At 41.5% G+C, this 13,970-nt stretch overlaps 2 protein-coding genes across 4 annotated transcripts in view; one reads left to right on the forward strand and one right to left on the reverse strand.

The window, feature by feature from the left end:
* LOC118409478 (leucine-rich repeat-containing protein 24-like) overlaps positions 1-3,817 on the forward strand; it is a 23,423-nt gene extending 19,606 nt beyond the window's left edge. For 2 of the 3 annotated variants that reach the window (XM_035810518.1, XM_035810521.1), the window contains exon 2: positions 1,480-3,817. In XM_035810518.1, coding sequence (XP_035666411.1) covers positions 1,514-3,196 — 1,683 coding nt within the window. In that variant the 5' untranslated portion in view covers positions 1,480-1,513 and the 3' untranslated portion in view covers positions 3,197-3,817. Of the gene's footprint in view, positions 1-787; positions 1,354-1,479 lie in introns of those variants that run through there. The other variant, XM_035810519.1, reaches the window with a different exon arrangement.
* Positions 1-13,970, reverse strand: part of LOC118409197 (probable E3 ubiquitin-protein ligase HERC1) — a 241,474-nt gene that overhangs the window by 181,592 nt on the left and 45,912 nt on the right. The gene's annotated exons all lie outside the window — the stretch shown is intronic.

Raw genomic sequence — 13,970 nt, forward strand, 5'->3', positions numbered from 1 at the left:
GAAACAATGTAGTTGACAAAAATGCAGAACAACATTTCTCTCAAAGTATCACCACCAACAAACTAGGACAGGCAGAGTGACCCAGCCATGATCTGCCCTGACCTGGCCTTGCCTGGGCGGATCTAGTTACTTCTCACAGCCTTCCCAAATCTCTCATCACAGATGATTCAGTGGGCTAAGTGGGGTTTGACTCATCAGATGTGAGTCTCTTACTTCTTCCGCATTTCTTAGACTTCCTTGACTCAAGTTGAAAGTGCCTCCTGAGCTGTTGTGGCAACCTCCGAAGTGCTTTTAGTCATGAACATCCCAGGGGCAAAGGCTGCATACCGTACACTGGACCTGTCAATGTCATCTGGGATGGCTTCATACTATAGCTAGGGGGTGGGGTAACTTAAGTATGCACTTCATAGATATGTTGATGAAGGTTAGACATCCAGGTAATAAGATACGCCAAAAAGCAATTACTCCAGCCAACTGGATATGATTTTGGAAAATCATATCCAGTTGGCTTGAGTGACTGGTTTTTGGTGCACTACATGGAGTTCAAAGGACCCTAAAAGCAGTGCAAGACAGCAACAAACAAAACTTAAGATGCAAGAAGCCAAGATGTGTGAAGCACCAAGATTTTATAGTATCTCAAAGCAGACATTAGGGGGCAAAGTAGTGACAGTTTCTGATGCCAGGGCTCCAAGATCTGATCGCAAAGCACTGAAGTCTTAGCGACTAGGGCACAACTTGTCGATAAATCTTCCGCTCGTGTTACGACATATTATTCGCGACATAAAGATAGGAGCGCGAGACATAACTCCCGCTGATACTCTACGATCCTGTGCGCGAACAGGACATGCCGGTTGACAGGCGGTCGCATAGCCGGCATTCTTTACGGAGGGTGTTACAACTTTGCACAAATAGTTCAGGGAGCGGGGGCCAGCCCAGCGGCAGCTGTGATTGGTGCAGGGGCCGATGGGTATCTGCCTCACAGAAATGTCAAACCCACACCTGATGGGTGCCACATGTTCCAACCAAAACAAAATTTCCGTGCCTCGCATGTAAGTTTGGCAAAACTGATCACCAACATTTCCTTTGTATGCTGTAAACCCACCATCCAGGTGTGTATGTGTGTCCTAACGGATAGAGAAGGACCCATCCTTTAGTTCCCAACTTCCCTCCCCCTGTACACTATAATGTTACACCCCATGGCCAGGCCACACTCAGCAACACACATGGTTTGTGCCTGTCACTCCGCTAGCTCCTTAGAAGTCCTTCCCTACATCTTGTGATGTTAAGCTAACTCCGAGACGTCTTAAACAGTGATTGTTCCTCCAGCTGGCATCTTGGACATCACCAGTATCAGTGAGTATGGCATGGTTCATTTACTACATGTATGTATGTATGTATGTATGTATACACTAAAGCAATAGCATTGATTTCTATGCACAAACTGTTTGCTTATGTTTCTGTTTCCTGGTGTTTTCACAGGGAGACCTGTAGGCTCAACAAACTCACATCGAGGATGGACAGGAGCAGTAAAGGAAAGCCGGCATGCGTGCGGCGGGCACATACAACAACTCTGCTCAGGAATTCCGAGTGGGATTTAGCCATGCTGCCCTGGATCTACCTTGTTGTAGCTGCTGGTTTTGTTGTACTGGCCGGAGGGACATCTGCCTGCCCCTTGGAATGCGAGTGTAATGGACCTACAGTAGCCTGCAGTAACTCCAGCTTGAGCACCATTCCCAGAGGAATACCAACCAACGTGACCACCTTGGACCTGAGTAACAGCCGGATTGCTCTGAGCGGTGGAATCTTTAGCAACTTCACGAACCTGTTAGAACTGAACCTCGGGTGGAATACCATCTCAACCATAGAGCAGGGGAGCTTTCAAGGGCTGACGAACCTCAGAACGCTACTCTTACGTGGAAACATGTTACGAACACTTCCTCAAGGCGTCTTTGCGGACTTGAGGTCCTTGCAAGTGCTTGATCTTTCGCAGAACAACATCAGAGACACACCATCAGGGCAGTTCCCCCAGCTCGGAGAGTTGACCTCTTTGAACCTTACAGGGAACAGATTACAAACTTTGCCTGCTGATATACTCCAACTCTTTCCGAACTTGACATTACTCTCACTTTCGGACAACCCTTGGAGCTGCGATTGCAATTCCCGGTGGCTCATTACGTGGATTAATCAACGAAATTCAAGTGCGCAATTTGACTCTCCGAGTTGCGGCGAGCCAGCTGGCCTGCATGGAACGCTCTTATCTTCGCTGGAGACGCACAACTTAACCTGCAACCCGCCGACAATACACAACACCAGCGACCTGCATGTTAACACTTCTGTGTACAGCACAGTTGATTTGCAGTGTCAGGCCAGAGGGCTGCCACAACCAACGCTGTACTGGAGGCTCCCAGATGGTAGAACTGTTCCCATTCCCCATGCGTGGACAGATGGAGACACGCAGTTCAATTTTAGCGGGGACGGGACCCTGCGGATTGTCAACGTAACCGCGAGCAGTGCTGGCCGTTATGTGTGCGGCGCAAACAACTCTGTTGGTAGTGACGAGGTCACTTACAGGGTAAACGTCATTGTTCCAACAACAACAGCATCCATGCCAACTGTGGCCCCTACAAACTCAACTCCTGTCCCACAGAACACGACAACACAGCAGCCTGCAACAACACCAAAGCAAACAACACGAAAGGTGACCACCCCAGCTCCAACAACAAGAAGAACACAACCACCACCTACAACAGCCACACCTGCGGTCACAACAACAACAAGAACAACGACCACAAGGATTATTCCAACAACGACAACAAAACGTGACCCTTTAGCGGACATCCCATGGGACCAGTTTAGGAGGGACCAGTTGGGGGCAGGGTTGGGGATTCCCCTCATACTGTTAGCCATCGGTGGGGGCGTGGCCGCATGGTACTTCATGAAGAGGAAGAGAAGAAAAGATGCTGCGAGGAAAGCGGAGGCTCAAGATGGGGGGTACATCGTAGCCAATCCCATGGCTTTACAGATGGACAAGGTGGAGCCCAATGGTAATGCAGCCAATGGGAATAATGTAAATGTACCAGAAATTCCTGTTGATGCCACAGTAATAGAAAATCCCTCGATAATAGAAACTCCGAACGGAACTCTGGTATTTATTCCAGAGGACAACAAGTCTTACAGAGAGTCAAAACTTATCTAAACATTGGCAATGTTACAGGCAAGGAGGTTATCATATCACATAGGGTAACCTAAAGATGTAAATAAATGTACAGAATCGGATGTAAAATTGTACTATTGCAAATTCTTATGCTATTTAGAATTAGGATAGCATAGGTGCCGTCCTAGTCGGTTTACGAAAGCTCTGACATTTGCCATTTATAAAGAGGCGAGTGTGTGCTTAGGAAAACTACAAGGATGGTACCAGGGCTAAAACTGGGATAGTCGATTCCACTGATGTACAAAGTTAACCCAGGTAATATATGTATATATATACATCAAACGTATGAATAGTTTACAAGCAAATACTTGACAAACCTAAGAAGACGATTATAGCAGTCCAAACATGTACAATGTATTTACCAAAGCCAGTATTTTGTATTGTAGTCATTAAAAAAGGTACCATTTGTGATGCAAAGGTTAATATTCAAGAACAAGTCATTCTCCAAGCAGATGTAAGGATCTGGCTTATTTCAGTGTTTCACGCCTGTTTTTGCAAGATTTATATTATAATTTGTATTGTTCAACATTTTGACTAAAAACACTGAAAAACAAAAAAACTAGAAAAGAGTACTAAATGTTGCAAACTTTGCAAAGATGGGGATAAAATTGGATCTTTACATCTGCTCAAACATTAAGCTCCAGTGACGAGAGTTACTGCTTTTGCTGTCAATCAATTTTCAGGTATACCCAAAATCAACAGACATATCACAGCTTAAAACACATAGAAAGTAATGAACAGTATATTTTACACCTCAAAGATGTGGAACGCAGATAGTGGAGTAGTTAAACCTGAAGGAAATTAACCCATTTAGATTACCACCAGTAATGAAGTACAGGCAGTTTATTCAGGAATAATAAGGGCAAAGTTGAGATGGATGGAATTGTGATAAATTATTGTTAATCTTCATTTCTTCAGGTTCTAAAGAAGTTGGTACTTTGCGACACCTGTGAGTACTATCAGTCAAGTTAGACTTGACACAAAGTCTTTGGTGGAAAAATGGATTTCGTCTAACCATATCACCTTGAATACTATACTGATTGCATTGCATTATGTTATCATTGGAAAGCTGGACAGGTGTATTTTCCTTGATAATGTGACATAATTCGTAATGATTACACCGAGTAACATGTTACCTTGCATCGTTTATTTAGATGAACATCAAGTCCTTCTGGGCGGAGGTGGTTTAAATGTTGTCCTATAGAATCAGGTTTCTTTTGTAGTATTCCAGAACCTACCTTTCACGTTTGGTTATGATTAGGCCTTTTTAGTACTTTCATATTAGGCCACAGCAATTTAATTTGTTGGTTCTCAGATTTTTCAAATATGCTAGAACAAAGCCTGCCGGAGAATCAGGTTTAGGCCTTCATGCACAGCCAGGGTTTATGTAATGAATACATAATCAGTACTCAATACTCATAATCAAAACTCATATTCAAGTTATCCTCCCTGCCCTCTGCTTTATAATGTAGGCTTGCTATACAAGGTAAATACACGTACATAATATGTCCCAGAGCCAAGAAACTGAATTGGTGTGGCCTTGATATTCAGGAATGATCATAATCATTCTTTGTCATTCCATAGAGAAGGAAAAATGTTGTCAGCACTTATAGGTTATGTACAATATTCTACTGTAGATAGATACTTCAGACTTTTTCTGTTTCTCGTGGAGATACAACAATTCGTCATTTGTTGAATCTAGATGTACTATTCAGAGTATTTCCTTTCAGTTGCCAAAACTGATGTATATCACTATTCATATCAGTACAGGAGACAGGGTGCTAAGGTGTCATGGAAATGCCAAATAAAGCTGCATGGAGCAATGATTTGTTGGTTCGTTTAGTCCCTTGTACTGGCTGGGGGAACATAGGTCAGCGAGTTTCCTTGCTGTTTCAGTCACGGGGTATATTCTTACAGAGAGGGGTAGCTAGCCCTTCCTTTTTAATTTGCTCTAAGCATCTTCTCGAACAGACGAACAGCCATTTTAAGTTTCCTCTGAAACACAGATTCAGATGCTCAATCGAGATGCCCTTCCCGAGATTCTACTGGGTTCCCCCAGTTACCAACTAGTGAAACTATTATAGAAATATCCATAGTTCATTTGGTTTGGAGTAAAGAGTCACAACATGAGAACTTACATATTGATTAGTCAAAGCACACAGTTTGTGACTATAAGATGACAGTCCAGGCAAATTTGGATGCATGCCACAAGATCACAACAATCTTGCCAGATTGCTCCAGAACACAGATGAAGGTAGAATAAAGCTGCATAGATTATTGCTGATGGAATACAGACAGGTACAAATTTAAATCAATTTCAACTTGAAAAGGATCAAAGCTAGAGAACTTACTGAAAGCTAGTGGGTAAACAGTTTACTTTATGTACAGAAAAAGCATACAAAATCTTTGTAAGATGCAAACCTGTCCAACAATTTGGGCTTTAATATTAAAAAACATGCATATGCATCGGCTGATGTAATAAAGGGCAGCTAGAATATCTATCAAATGTATATCAAATATCTATAAAAAATTTGGAAGAATTGATAACACAAGAGTGCCAATAGATTTGTTACAAAATATCAGGGGAGATGAAGAAAACAAAATTTGTGAGCCATCAGGACAAAATATCCCTCACATCCTCTTGTTTCATTCCTACCGTGTCACAAGTAATCGTTACTAATAGTTAAGCCATATGAAAGATAAAACATACAAAGGAAATTGAAGACCGAAGTATTCATGATCATAGAACCCTAATTCAAATCAATAACTGCCGATCCAGATGATTAGGGAATAACAAAAGTCATCCATTTCCATGTAGATCCATTGATTTCTGCTTTTACCAGCTATTGAACATTTCATCAAGGACCTTCATACCACATTACGCAGTCTGCTCCTGGGCTATTCAGTCTTGCTGGTGTGTCCATTTACTGAGACACTTTCTGATGGTCGATGGGGCTGAGGGGAAAAAATGCTGTGTTTCCAGTTTCCTAATTAATGCAGGAAAAGAAAATGCAGACCCTAGCCTTTTTGTAATCTCGAACCAGATCCACTGTGCGTAATGTATATTATCAAACTTCCTGTAGTATCAACACTCCGGTGCCCGTTTGACTCCCTTGGCCGGCTACACTCCTTGGTCAGCTTTGATACTATCTTATGGCACCGTAGGATCTGCTTGGAGACTAGCCTTTTTGGGGAGTCAACTGCTGGCAATCTGACATCTGAATGATGAAAATGTGGTACAATTGTTTCAGACTTGTTCCCCGCATTTCTTTTTCAAGAGAGAATTGTGGTTGTACAATGTATACATGTATGTCTAAACTGATGCTGCAAGGATGTTGAAAATACCAGTGTCCTGTGATGCCTTTTATATTTACACTGTTAAACTGTTGGATCAAATTTAAATTTAAAAAAAGACGAGGACCAATCCCCCTGCACTTACTAACCCTAATTTTTTCAGGAGTGTAATCAGAAACACAATATCAATTTTCCCTGGCCCCAAGCAGATATTAAGGATGCACTGACTGAGGCAAAGGCTCTCCAAATGTGGAAGAAGTGAGATTTGTGCTGCGATCCTTCCAAGGTTATTTTGTACTAAATCTCGATTATGCTCTTCAGTCCCCTGCCCAATAACGGTATTTCCGGCCAGATGGCGATTTGGAACTAGACCCCAGCCCTACTGCTATCGACCAGAAACCATTTGAAAAGGAACAAATGCAATTACCTGTGGTTGAATTCCCTCTGAATGGACAAATGCCAAGTGCACAATTTGGCAACTTTTCAGAATATACCCAGCCCAACAAAGTCAGCTGGAAAATGCCCTGATAATTCAGATCTGAACATTCACCATCATTGATGAGAAATTCTTCCTTACACTAGGAAGTAAATTTTGCTTTGTAAATGTGAGCAACATCATCAATTCAAGCACTTAAAATGTCTTATCACAAACCAATACTAAGGAGCTTTCATAAACGGAAGAAAGCTCCTTGTGCAAACCAACAGCTTACAATCTCAGCATGAAGGGTCACCTGTGTTGGTAAATGTCTTTATCAAAACACTAATAAAAGTAATACTGAAATAGTTGGGACTTACCCAACAGCTTACAAAAGCGAGTAACTTCAATGTCTTTATGCAAATCTTAGCAACATAAAGTACAAATGTAGCTCTGTGCAATTCAGCCATAGGCTGCCATGTGGTGCACCTCACTGCCAAGTACTGTACAAAACATGGCATTGAATAAACTGTAATTACAAATATCACACTCACAGTCAAGAGACAATAGAGCTGAACAATTTTGTTCCTAACCTCCAACAATGAGTCAGCAGACAGTAGAAGTTGAAACCCTAGCCAGGGTTTTTTTAGCCAACCATTACATTACCTGAATTGGTTGTAATGGAACCCTAAGTGGCTTGGCTCCCGGTCACCTGTGGCATAATGAACTAATCCCACCTCTGAACCAGCTGGATTTTTGAGATGCTCAAAAATTTTTTCTTTCTTTCAACTAAAATACAATGGAACTTGTGGCCGCCAGACACAGTGGGGGCAGCTTTCCTAGAGGTCAGGTGTGACAGAGCATTCAGTAAAATATAACAACTTGCTGCCATACTATATGCCTGCAAAATTGGTGTGTTATACCAAAGGGCGCTTATAACAGCTACATAGATATAGAAGCTGGTGTGTTATGCCGAAAGGCAGTTGTACTGTATATATATACAGAAATTCTTATACAAAACGTACATTGTATACTAAGCCCTGCTAACATCTTAATACTTACTGTCTTCTAATGTCTTCAATGAAATGTCTTCAATGGTATTAAATAAGTAAGAACTGTGACTGCATTTGTATGCACAGGGGACTTGCACTCTATTGAACATGAATTGATGGCTGCAATGAACCATTCATCAGATAGGGGGCAGTTCTGCCTTATTCAATGACTTGGGAAGACTGAATAACGTTGTTGCTTGTTTGGTAAGATAAGATGGTACTATATGTAGTATCCAAAGGTTGGAGCAAGGCATCCATTTTTCAAACGTTGGTACAGTACTTAAAAGCTATCTATTTTTGTGAGGATTTAATTTTACAGATAAAGAAGAGAGAGTTTCAATTTGTGTTTTAAGCACTCATTGAAACATTCTGTATTACAGTAGTAATACATAGGAAATGTACTAAAAAAATCTACAAACTAGTGATCTACGTTACAATAAGAGAGAAGCATAAAGTATCACCTTTGCTTCATAAGTTAAACTCCTGATCTATGTTTCAATGACAGAGAAGCATATGTATCTCCTTTCCTTCATAAGTTCTGCACAAGAATAGAATAAATCTCATGCAGCAGCTATTGAAAAGCATCAGCTACTAGATTAATTATGATACAACCTGCTCAAATGCTTCTATAAGATGACAAATTTTTACATTCACCATCACATCAGTAATGAGACCACCTGTCTTCCTGGCGGGGAAAAATGCATACGCACAATCGTGTGCAAATCTTTCTGTTTCAAGAATTGAAATCTAACTGAAGCTGGTATTTTATCCTTACTGTTTAACATGCATTGGCATAATACCGGTAGTAAGACTTATACCGGTAGATTCAAAATACTGGAACTTAAAGAGATCTACACATGCAACAATAGTTATTTCTGAGCTGTGCACACTTCAGACATCTAGGTGTCCAATACATCATTTACAAAGCATCGATAACAATGCATTCGAAGACAACAAGGCCAAAAGTTTTCAGTATCTTTTTCGGGGTAGGCAGCTCGTCGTGGGACGAACACACTGTCACATTCATTGCCAAATTTATAGATCATAATTACACATGCTCACGGCACAAGACGAACATGATTCAACAACAATCTTGAATTTCTGTTGGTGGCCTACAACTCATGTAAAAGTGTGAAGAACCGTTGCATAATAGCCCGGATCTATGACTGAATGGGCAAAATTGAACGTACGCAGTCATTTTCCCGCCATTTTTATATCTACGCTAGCAGTGAAGTGTTACGTCATAGCGGTTGTGACGGACAGAAGTTAAATGAAAATTCTTGACAGTATACGTCCGTTTTCTCATGACATTTTGTATGCTCATGCAGGTTTATGTTTTATGCATTTACTGACAGAAAAGGAAGGAACATCAGAGGATGTATAAATGTACATAGCGGCAGTTAATTGTGCCGTGTTTCTTCCTACCGGTATTTTTTACCCCCTCCCAACCACGCGCCCGTTCGCCATGTAATTCCGCGGTGTGTTACAATTACAATATTACGCTTTTAGCAGGACAAGAGTGGCAGAAAAGTTACACAGAAGAAGTGGCAAGGGTAACCTATAACAGCAACATCTAACTGGAGAAAATGATGCGTTGACAATGTGTCAAATCAGTATGGCTAGAGAAATCGTCGTAAACGTACCGGTATTATGATAATAGATGTTAATACATGTACTCTGATTCTGTACTGTTTTTCTTGCTACCTCTTAAATGTCTAAAAGGACTAGGAAATACATTATGAAAACACCAAAAGAAGATCGTAATGCCTAACTATAAAAGTCTCTAACTGCTATTTCAATAATATTCATTCAATATTAAAATTACCATTCATAATATTGTCCTGAGGTTGGTGTTAGGAATGTAAAAGGGGTCTGCATACATGTAGCTCAGCTATTTTGATTTACCGTGGTTTGTAGGAAGAGCTTCAATATCCTTGTAATACACAGTGAGATGGCAATATCTTGCATAACTGACTTCCAAAATTTAGTATAATACTTACGAGATCCTGCCAAAAGTGGGGCTAGTCTCCCCCATGCAGACCCTGCTGAAAATGTCATACATGATCAGTCTACCCGAAGTATTTTTCAAGGATAGCATGCAGGTCCCCCTTTGCAGGTCCTTCTGAAATTGTAATAATATACAAATCAAAGTCAAGTACACCGACAAACATGTCCTTCAAGCATTGACAAGACCCCTCCATGCAGGCCCTTGTGAAAATGTGAAAATATATTTCAGTCCACCAAAATGTCCTTCAAGTGTTGACCGAACCCCTCCATGCAGACCCTTGTGAAAATGTGATACATATCAGTCCATCAAAATGTCCTTTCAACCATTGGTGGGACCCCTCCATACAGGCCCTTGTGAAAATGTGATATATCAGACTACCAAAATGTCCTTTAAGTGTTCATGGGACCCTCCATACAGGCCCTTGTGAAAATGTGATATATCAGTTCACCAAAATGTCCTTCAAGTATTGAAAGGACCCTCCATGCAGACCCTCATGAAAACATAATATATCAGTATACCAAAATGTCCTTCAAGTGTTCATGAGACCCTCCATGCAGACCGTCATGAAAATATATCAGTCTACCAAAATGATGGGATCCCCCCATACAGACCCTTGTGAAAATGTGATATATCATTCCACCAAGATGTCCTTCAATCATTGATTTCCCCATTGCAGGCCTGGTGACCCCGTCCCCTGTGCTGGGATTCAATTTGTTGCAGGCGATATCATACTGAGGAGAAGCGTGGATTTAATAAAGTCTGCACACATGGGGCTCAGGCAGAGGAACTGGTCATCATTGAACACTGAGAGGTAATTATATGTAGCGATTCACCACTCCTACAGTATATAATCGGTAATCTCCAAGCAGATCCTACAATGGCATAAGATAGTACCAAACTAGCCAAGGAGTTTAGTCAGCCCAAGGAGGTTGAATACCAACCTCCTTGGTCAGCCAAGAGGTGTCCATTTGCCATGTAGCGGTAGCAAAACACACTCCTAAGCCGGCTTCACTCCTCTGCCAGCTTTTGATACTACCTTATGCTACCGTAGGATCTGCTTGGAGATTAATAATCGGGAGAGCAGTGAAATGTTACTCTCCAAGTAGAGGTTTGTCTACTGCTCTTTATTGAAGTGGTTTGGGGTATTTTTGTTCAGCTTCCTATTTTGCAATTGTTAGATGTTTGCAATGAGCAAAAAATATCAGAGTTTTGAAATGTTACAAGTTTGCAAATATTAGGAATGTTGTTTACATTCAGAATTCAGTATATACTCAGTAAAGAACTGGAAATTATCAAATCATCAAATCACAAAGCAGAATTTTCATATGTTCACAATTCTTTATGAGAGTTTTGAAAAGTTACCAAAAAATCATGCATTTCAAGATGACCAAGGGTCAGATACTTTCTAACATAAGATAAGCATAAAGAAAATGTGCTTTTTGTAATATAATTTCTATGCATTTACTTACTTATTATTTACTTATCTTATTTATTACAAGTAAATAGATAAATATTTATTTGTACATGTTTATCTATTTCTGAAATGGCTGCAAACCTTCAGCCCACTACCCGAGCAACCGAGATTTTTTTTACAAGAGCATTCGAGCAACAAAACATATCTCATTTTTTATGCAATTGATTTAGACAAGACTATTCCTATAACATGTAGATGTTCTTAGAAATACAGCAGATTGACACCCCCCTTATCTTGTCCTCAAAGTAGTACAGTCCAGTGACTGTCACCATGGCGACAGCCATCTGGCCAATCAAAGGCTGGCAAAAGATAAACATTGTTATTCAGAGCCATGATTAGCCTACAAATCAGCGCCTTTGTTTTCATGCAGGCAGGCGGGCATTTCACACAGGGGCACCAGGCCTGGCAGGCCCTCAACACACACACAGGCAGCACTGCACTGCTTCACAATAGTCACATGTGCTGAGGTGGATACTTGTGCTCTGCTACAAACAAAGTGCTACACTGTGGCCAAGTGCTACTGACTGAGTCTACAGCACACTGAGCGAGTTGCACAAAATTGTGCCAGTCACTTATTGTGTAATCAGTGGTGGCGGTTTTTGGCTCCCGGCTATTACAGGACAGGAAAGGCGGTTTGGCAAGTTAATGCTTGTCACGGACACTGTACATTGCTAACAACATCAAGGTAAGGATCTCAATTTGTTTTCTAATAGGTTAACTGAAGGAGGTTGACCTCCTTGGTTAACTTGAGGCTGTTCTCAGGTTAAGTTGTGACTGAACTTTTCCCCTAGAATATTCTCCACCTCACTGTCCCCTATCCAGGTTGAATACACACAACCTGTCAACTGTGCATGCCACCATTGTTGTTGTAAGGAAAATGCTGCTATTTGTTTAACCAGTCCTTCCTCAGTACTCATTAAAACAATTCCAAATGGCAGAGGGAAGTAACTACTACACTGCTCTAAACAGTCCTACACTACAGTGTCACAGTTTGGTGTTATCGTGTTGACGTATTTGTCCCCACCATGTCAGACATGTGAGGAGACAACAGTAGCACTCTGACCATGTAACACAACACTATAAAGACTCAGGCCTAATCCTCCATGCTTCAGCTCAAGTGGGTCCCAATGCTATTAGCATCCACCACTAAGGGGTTGAAAGTAGAAAACAGCAAAGATTGAGTTCATGTGGCCATGAGACCATGGTATGGGCTACATTTTCTCCTTGAAGTTGAACTGTGTTGGGAAAAATGATACCAAGTAATTTTTGTTTGCCTCTAACTCTCCCTATTACACTATTGTGGTTAGACTGGTGAATACTGCACCGATATAAATTATAATACTATTTTCCATCACAAAAGCAAATTCTTTATCCATCCTTTAATATTTTGTTGCAGAATTTTTTTTATAAGAACATAGGAGCAGATTTGCAACAGAAATTAATAGCTTTTACTGCAATACTTGTCAAAGATAACTCACAATGAATCGAACCCCTGATTTTATGCACCAGTATTTGGCAGTACGTCAAGTCAGATACAGGCAGCTATAGCCACACATAGAGAATTACTGCTAATGCCTGCAGTATGTGACCAGAATAGGAAGACAGGACAGAACACCTAGAGAGTGTGCGTTTAGTGGAAGGGATTCTCCTGGCCAAATGTTACCCCATTAGCGCGCAGTTCAACGACTTCCCATACCCCGGAATGAGGTAAAGGTGTGGCGCTCCGCCCGACTGCCTTATTCCATTACAGCAGGTGAGGGGATGGCTCTGCTTAGAGATTCATATCTGGCCTTCTCAAGACGTAACCCTAGTAGTACTGCTGACTGCACGGCCCTACCGATCTCCTATTCATGATGTAACGGCAGGGACTGTTGTCAAACTGTCTCTGGTGATGAGTGATTTGTCATACTCTGTTGTTGTACACAGCATGTCTGGTCTGGCAGTTATAATGGGCCCGTCGTCCTGAGCGTATCCTGTGTTTTTTGTGTGCATGAACGGCCCCACTGAATGTCTTGTCTCACCCTGCAGGAACCACCAGTGCGGAAACACAAATTGCAGCAGAGCCATTTTGGGTGAATGCCGGCCATTGCCGCGGGATTGGATTGAACCGGGAATGGATTTTCTGTCGTGGCTGGGAGTGAAATTTGCGGCGCGCTGACAGAATTACGGAGACGAATGGATCGTACCGGGATCCCAGCAGAAAGGAATCGTTCGTCTTGTTAAGCAGCCCGTGAGAGAGTCAGCCGTCAACGGTGTTTAGCATCGTGTAAGTCTCTTGGATCGATGTAAGCTTGGACCTTCCCTAAAATTACCATCAACCTGGGACAACTACAAGTTTTCTCACAGTGATTCCACAGCCTGTGAGTGAACGATTCAGCCATCACGACTATCTCGGATGTAAGTTTGGAATCTCCCCCAGTGATTTTGTTTTAATAACAAGTTTCCCACATGCAGTGATTTTGTATGTCTCTCAGATGTAAGATTGGACCATCTCAACAACCAGTGTTACAACT

This window comes from Branchiostoma floridae, chromosome 2, assembly GCF_000003815.2.
Source record: "Branchiostoma floridae strain S238N-H82 chromosome 2, Bfl_VNyyK, whole genome shotgun sequence".
Lineage (NCBI taxonomy): Eukaryota > Metazoa > Chordata > Leptocardii > Amphioxiformes > Branchiostomatidae > Branchiostoma > Branchiostoma floridae.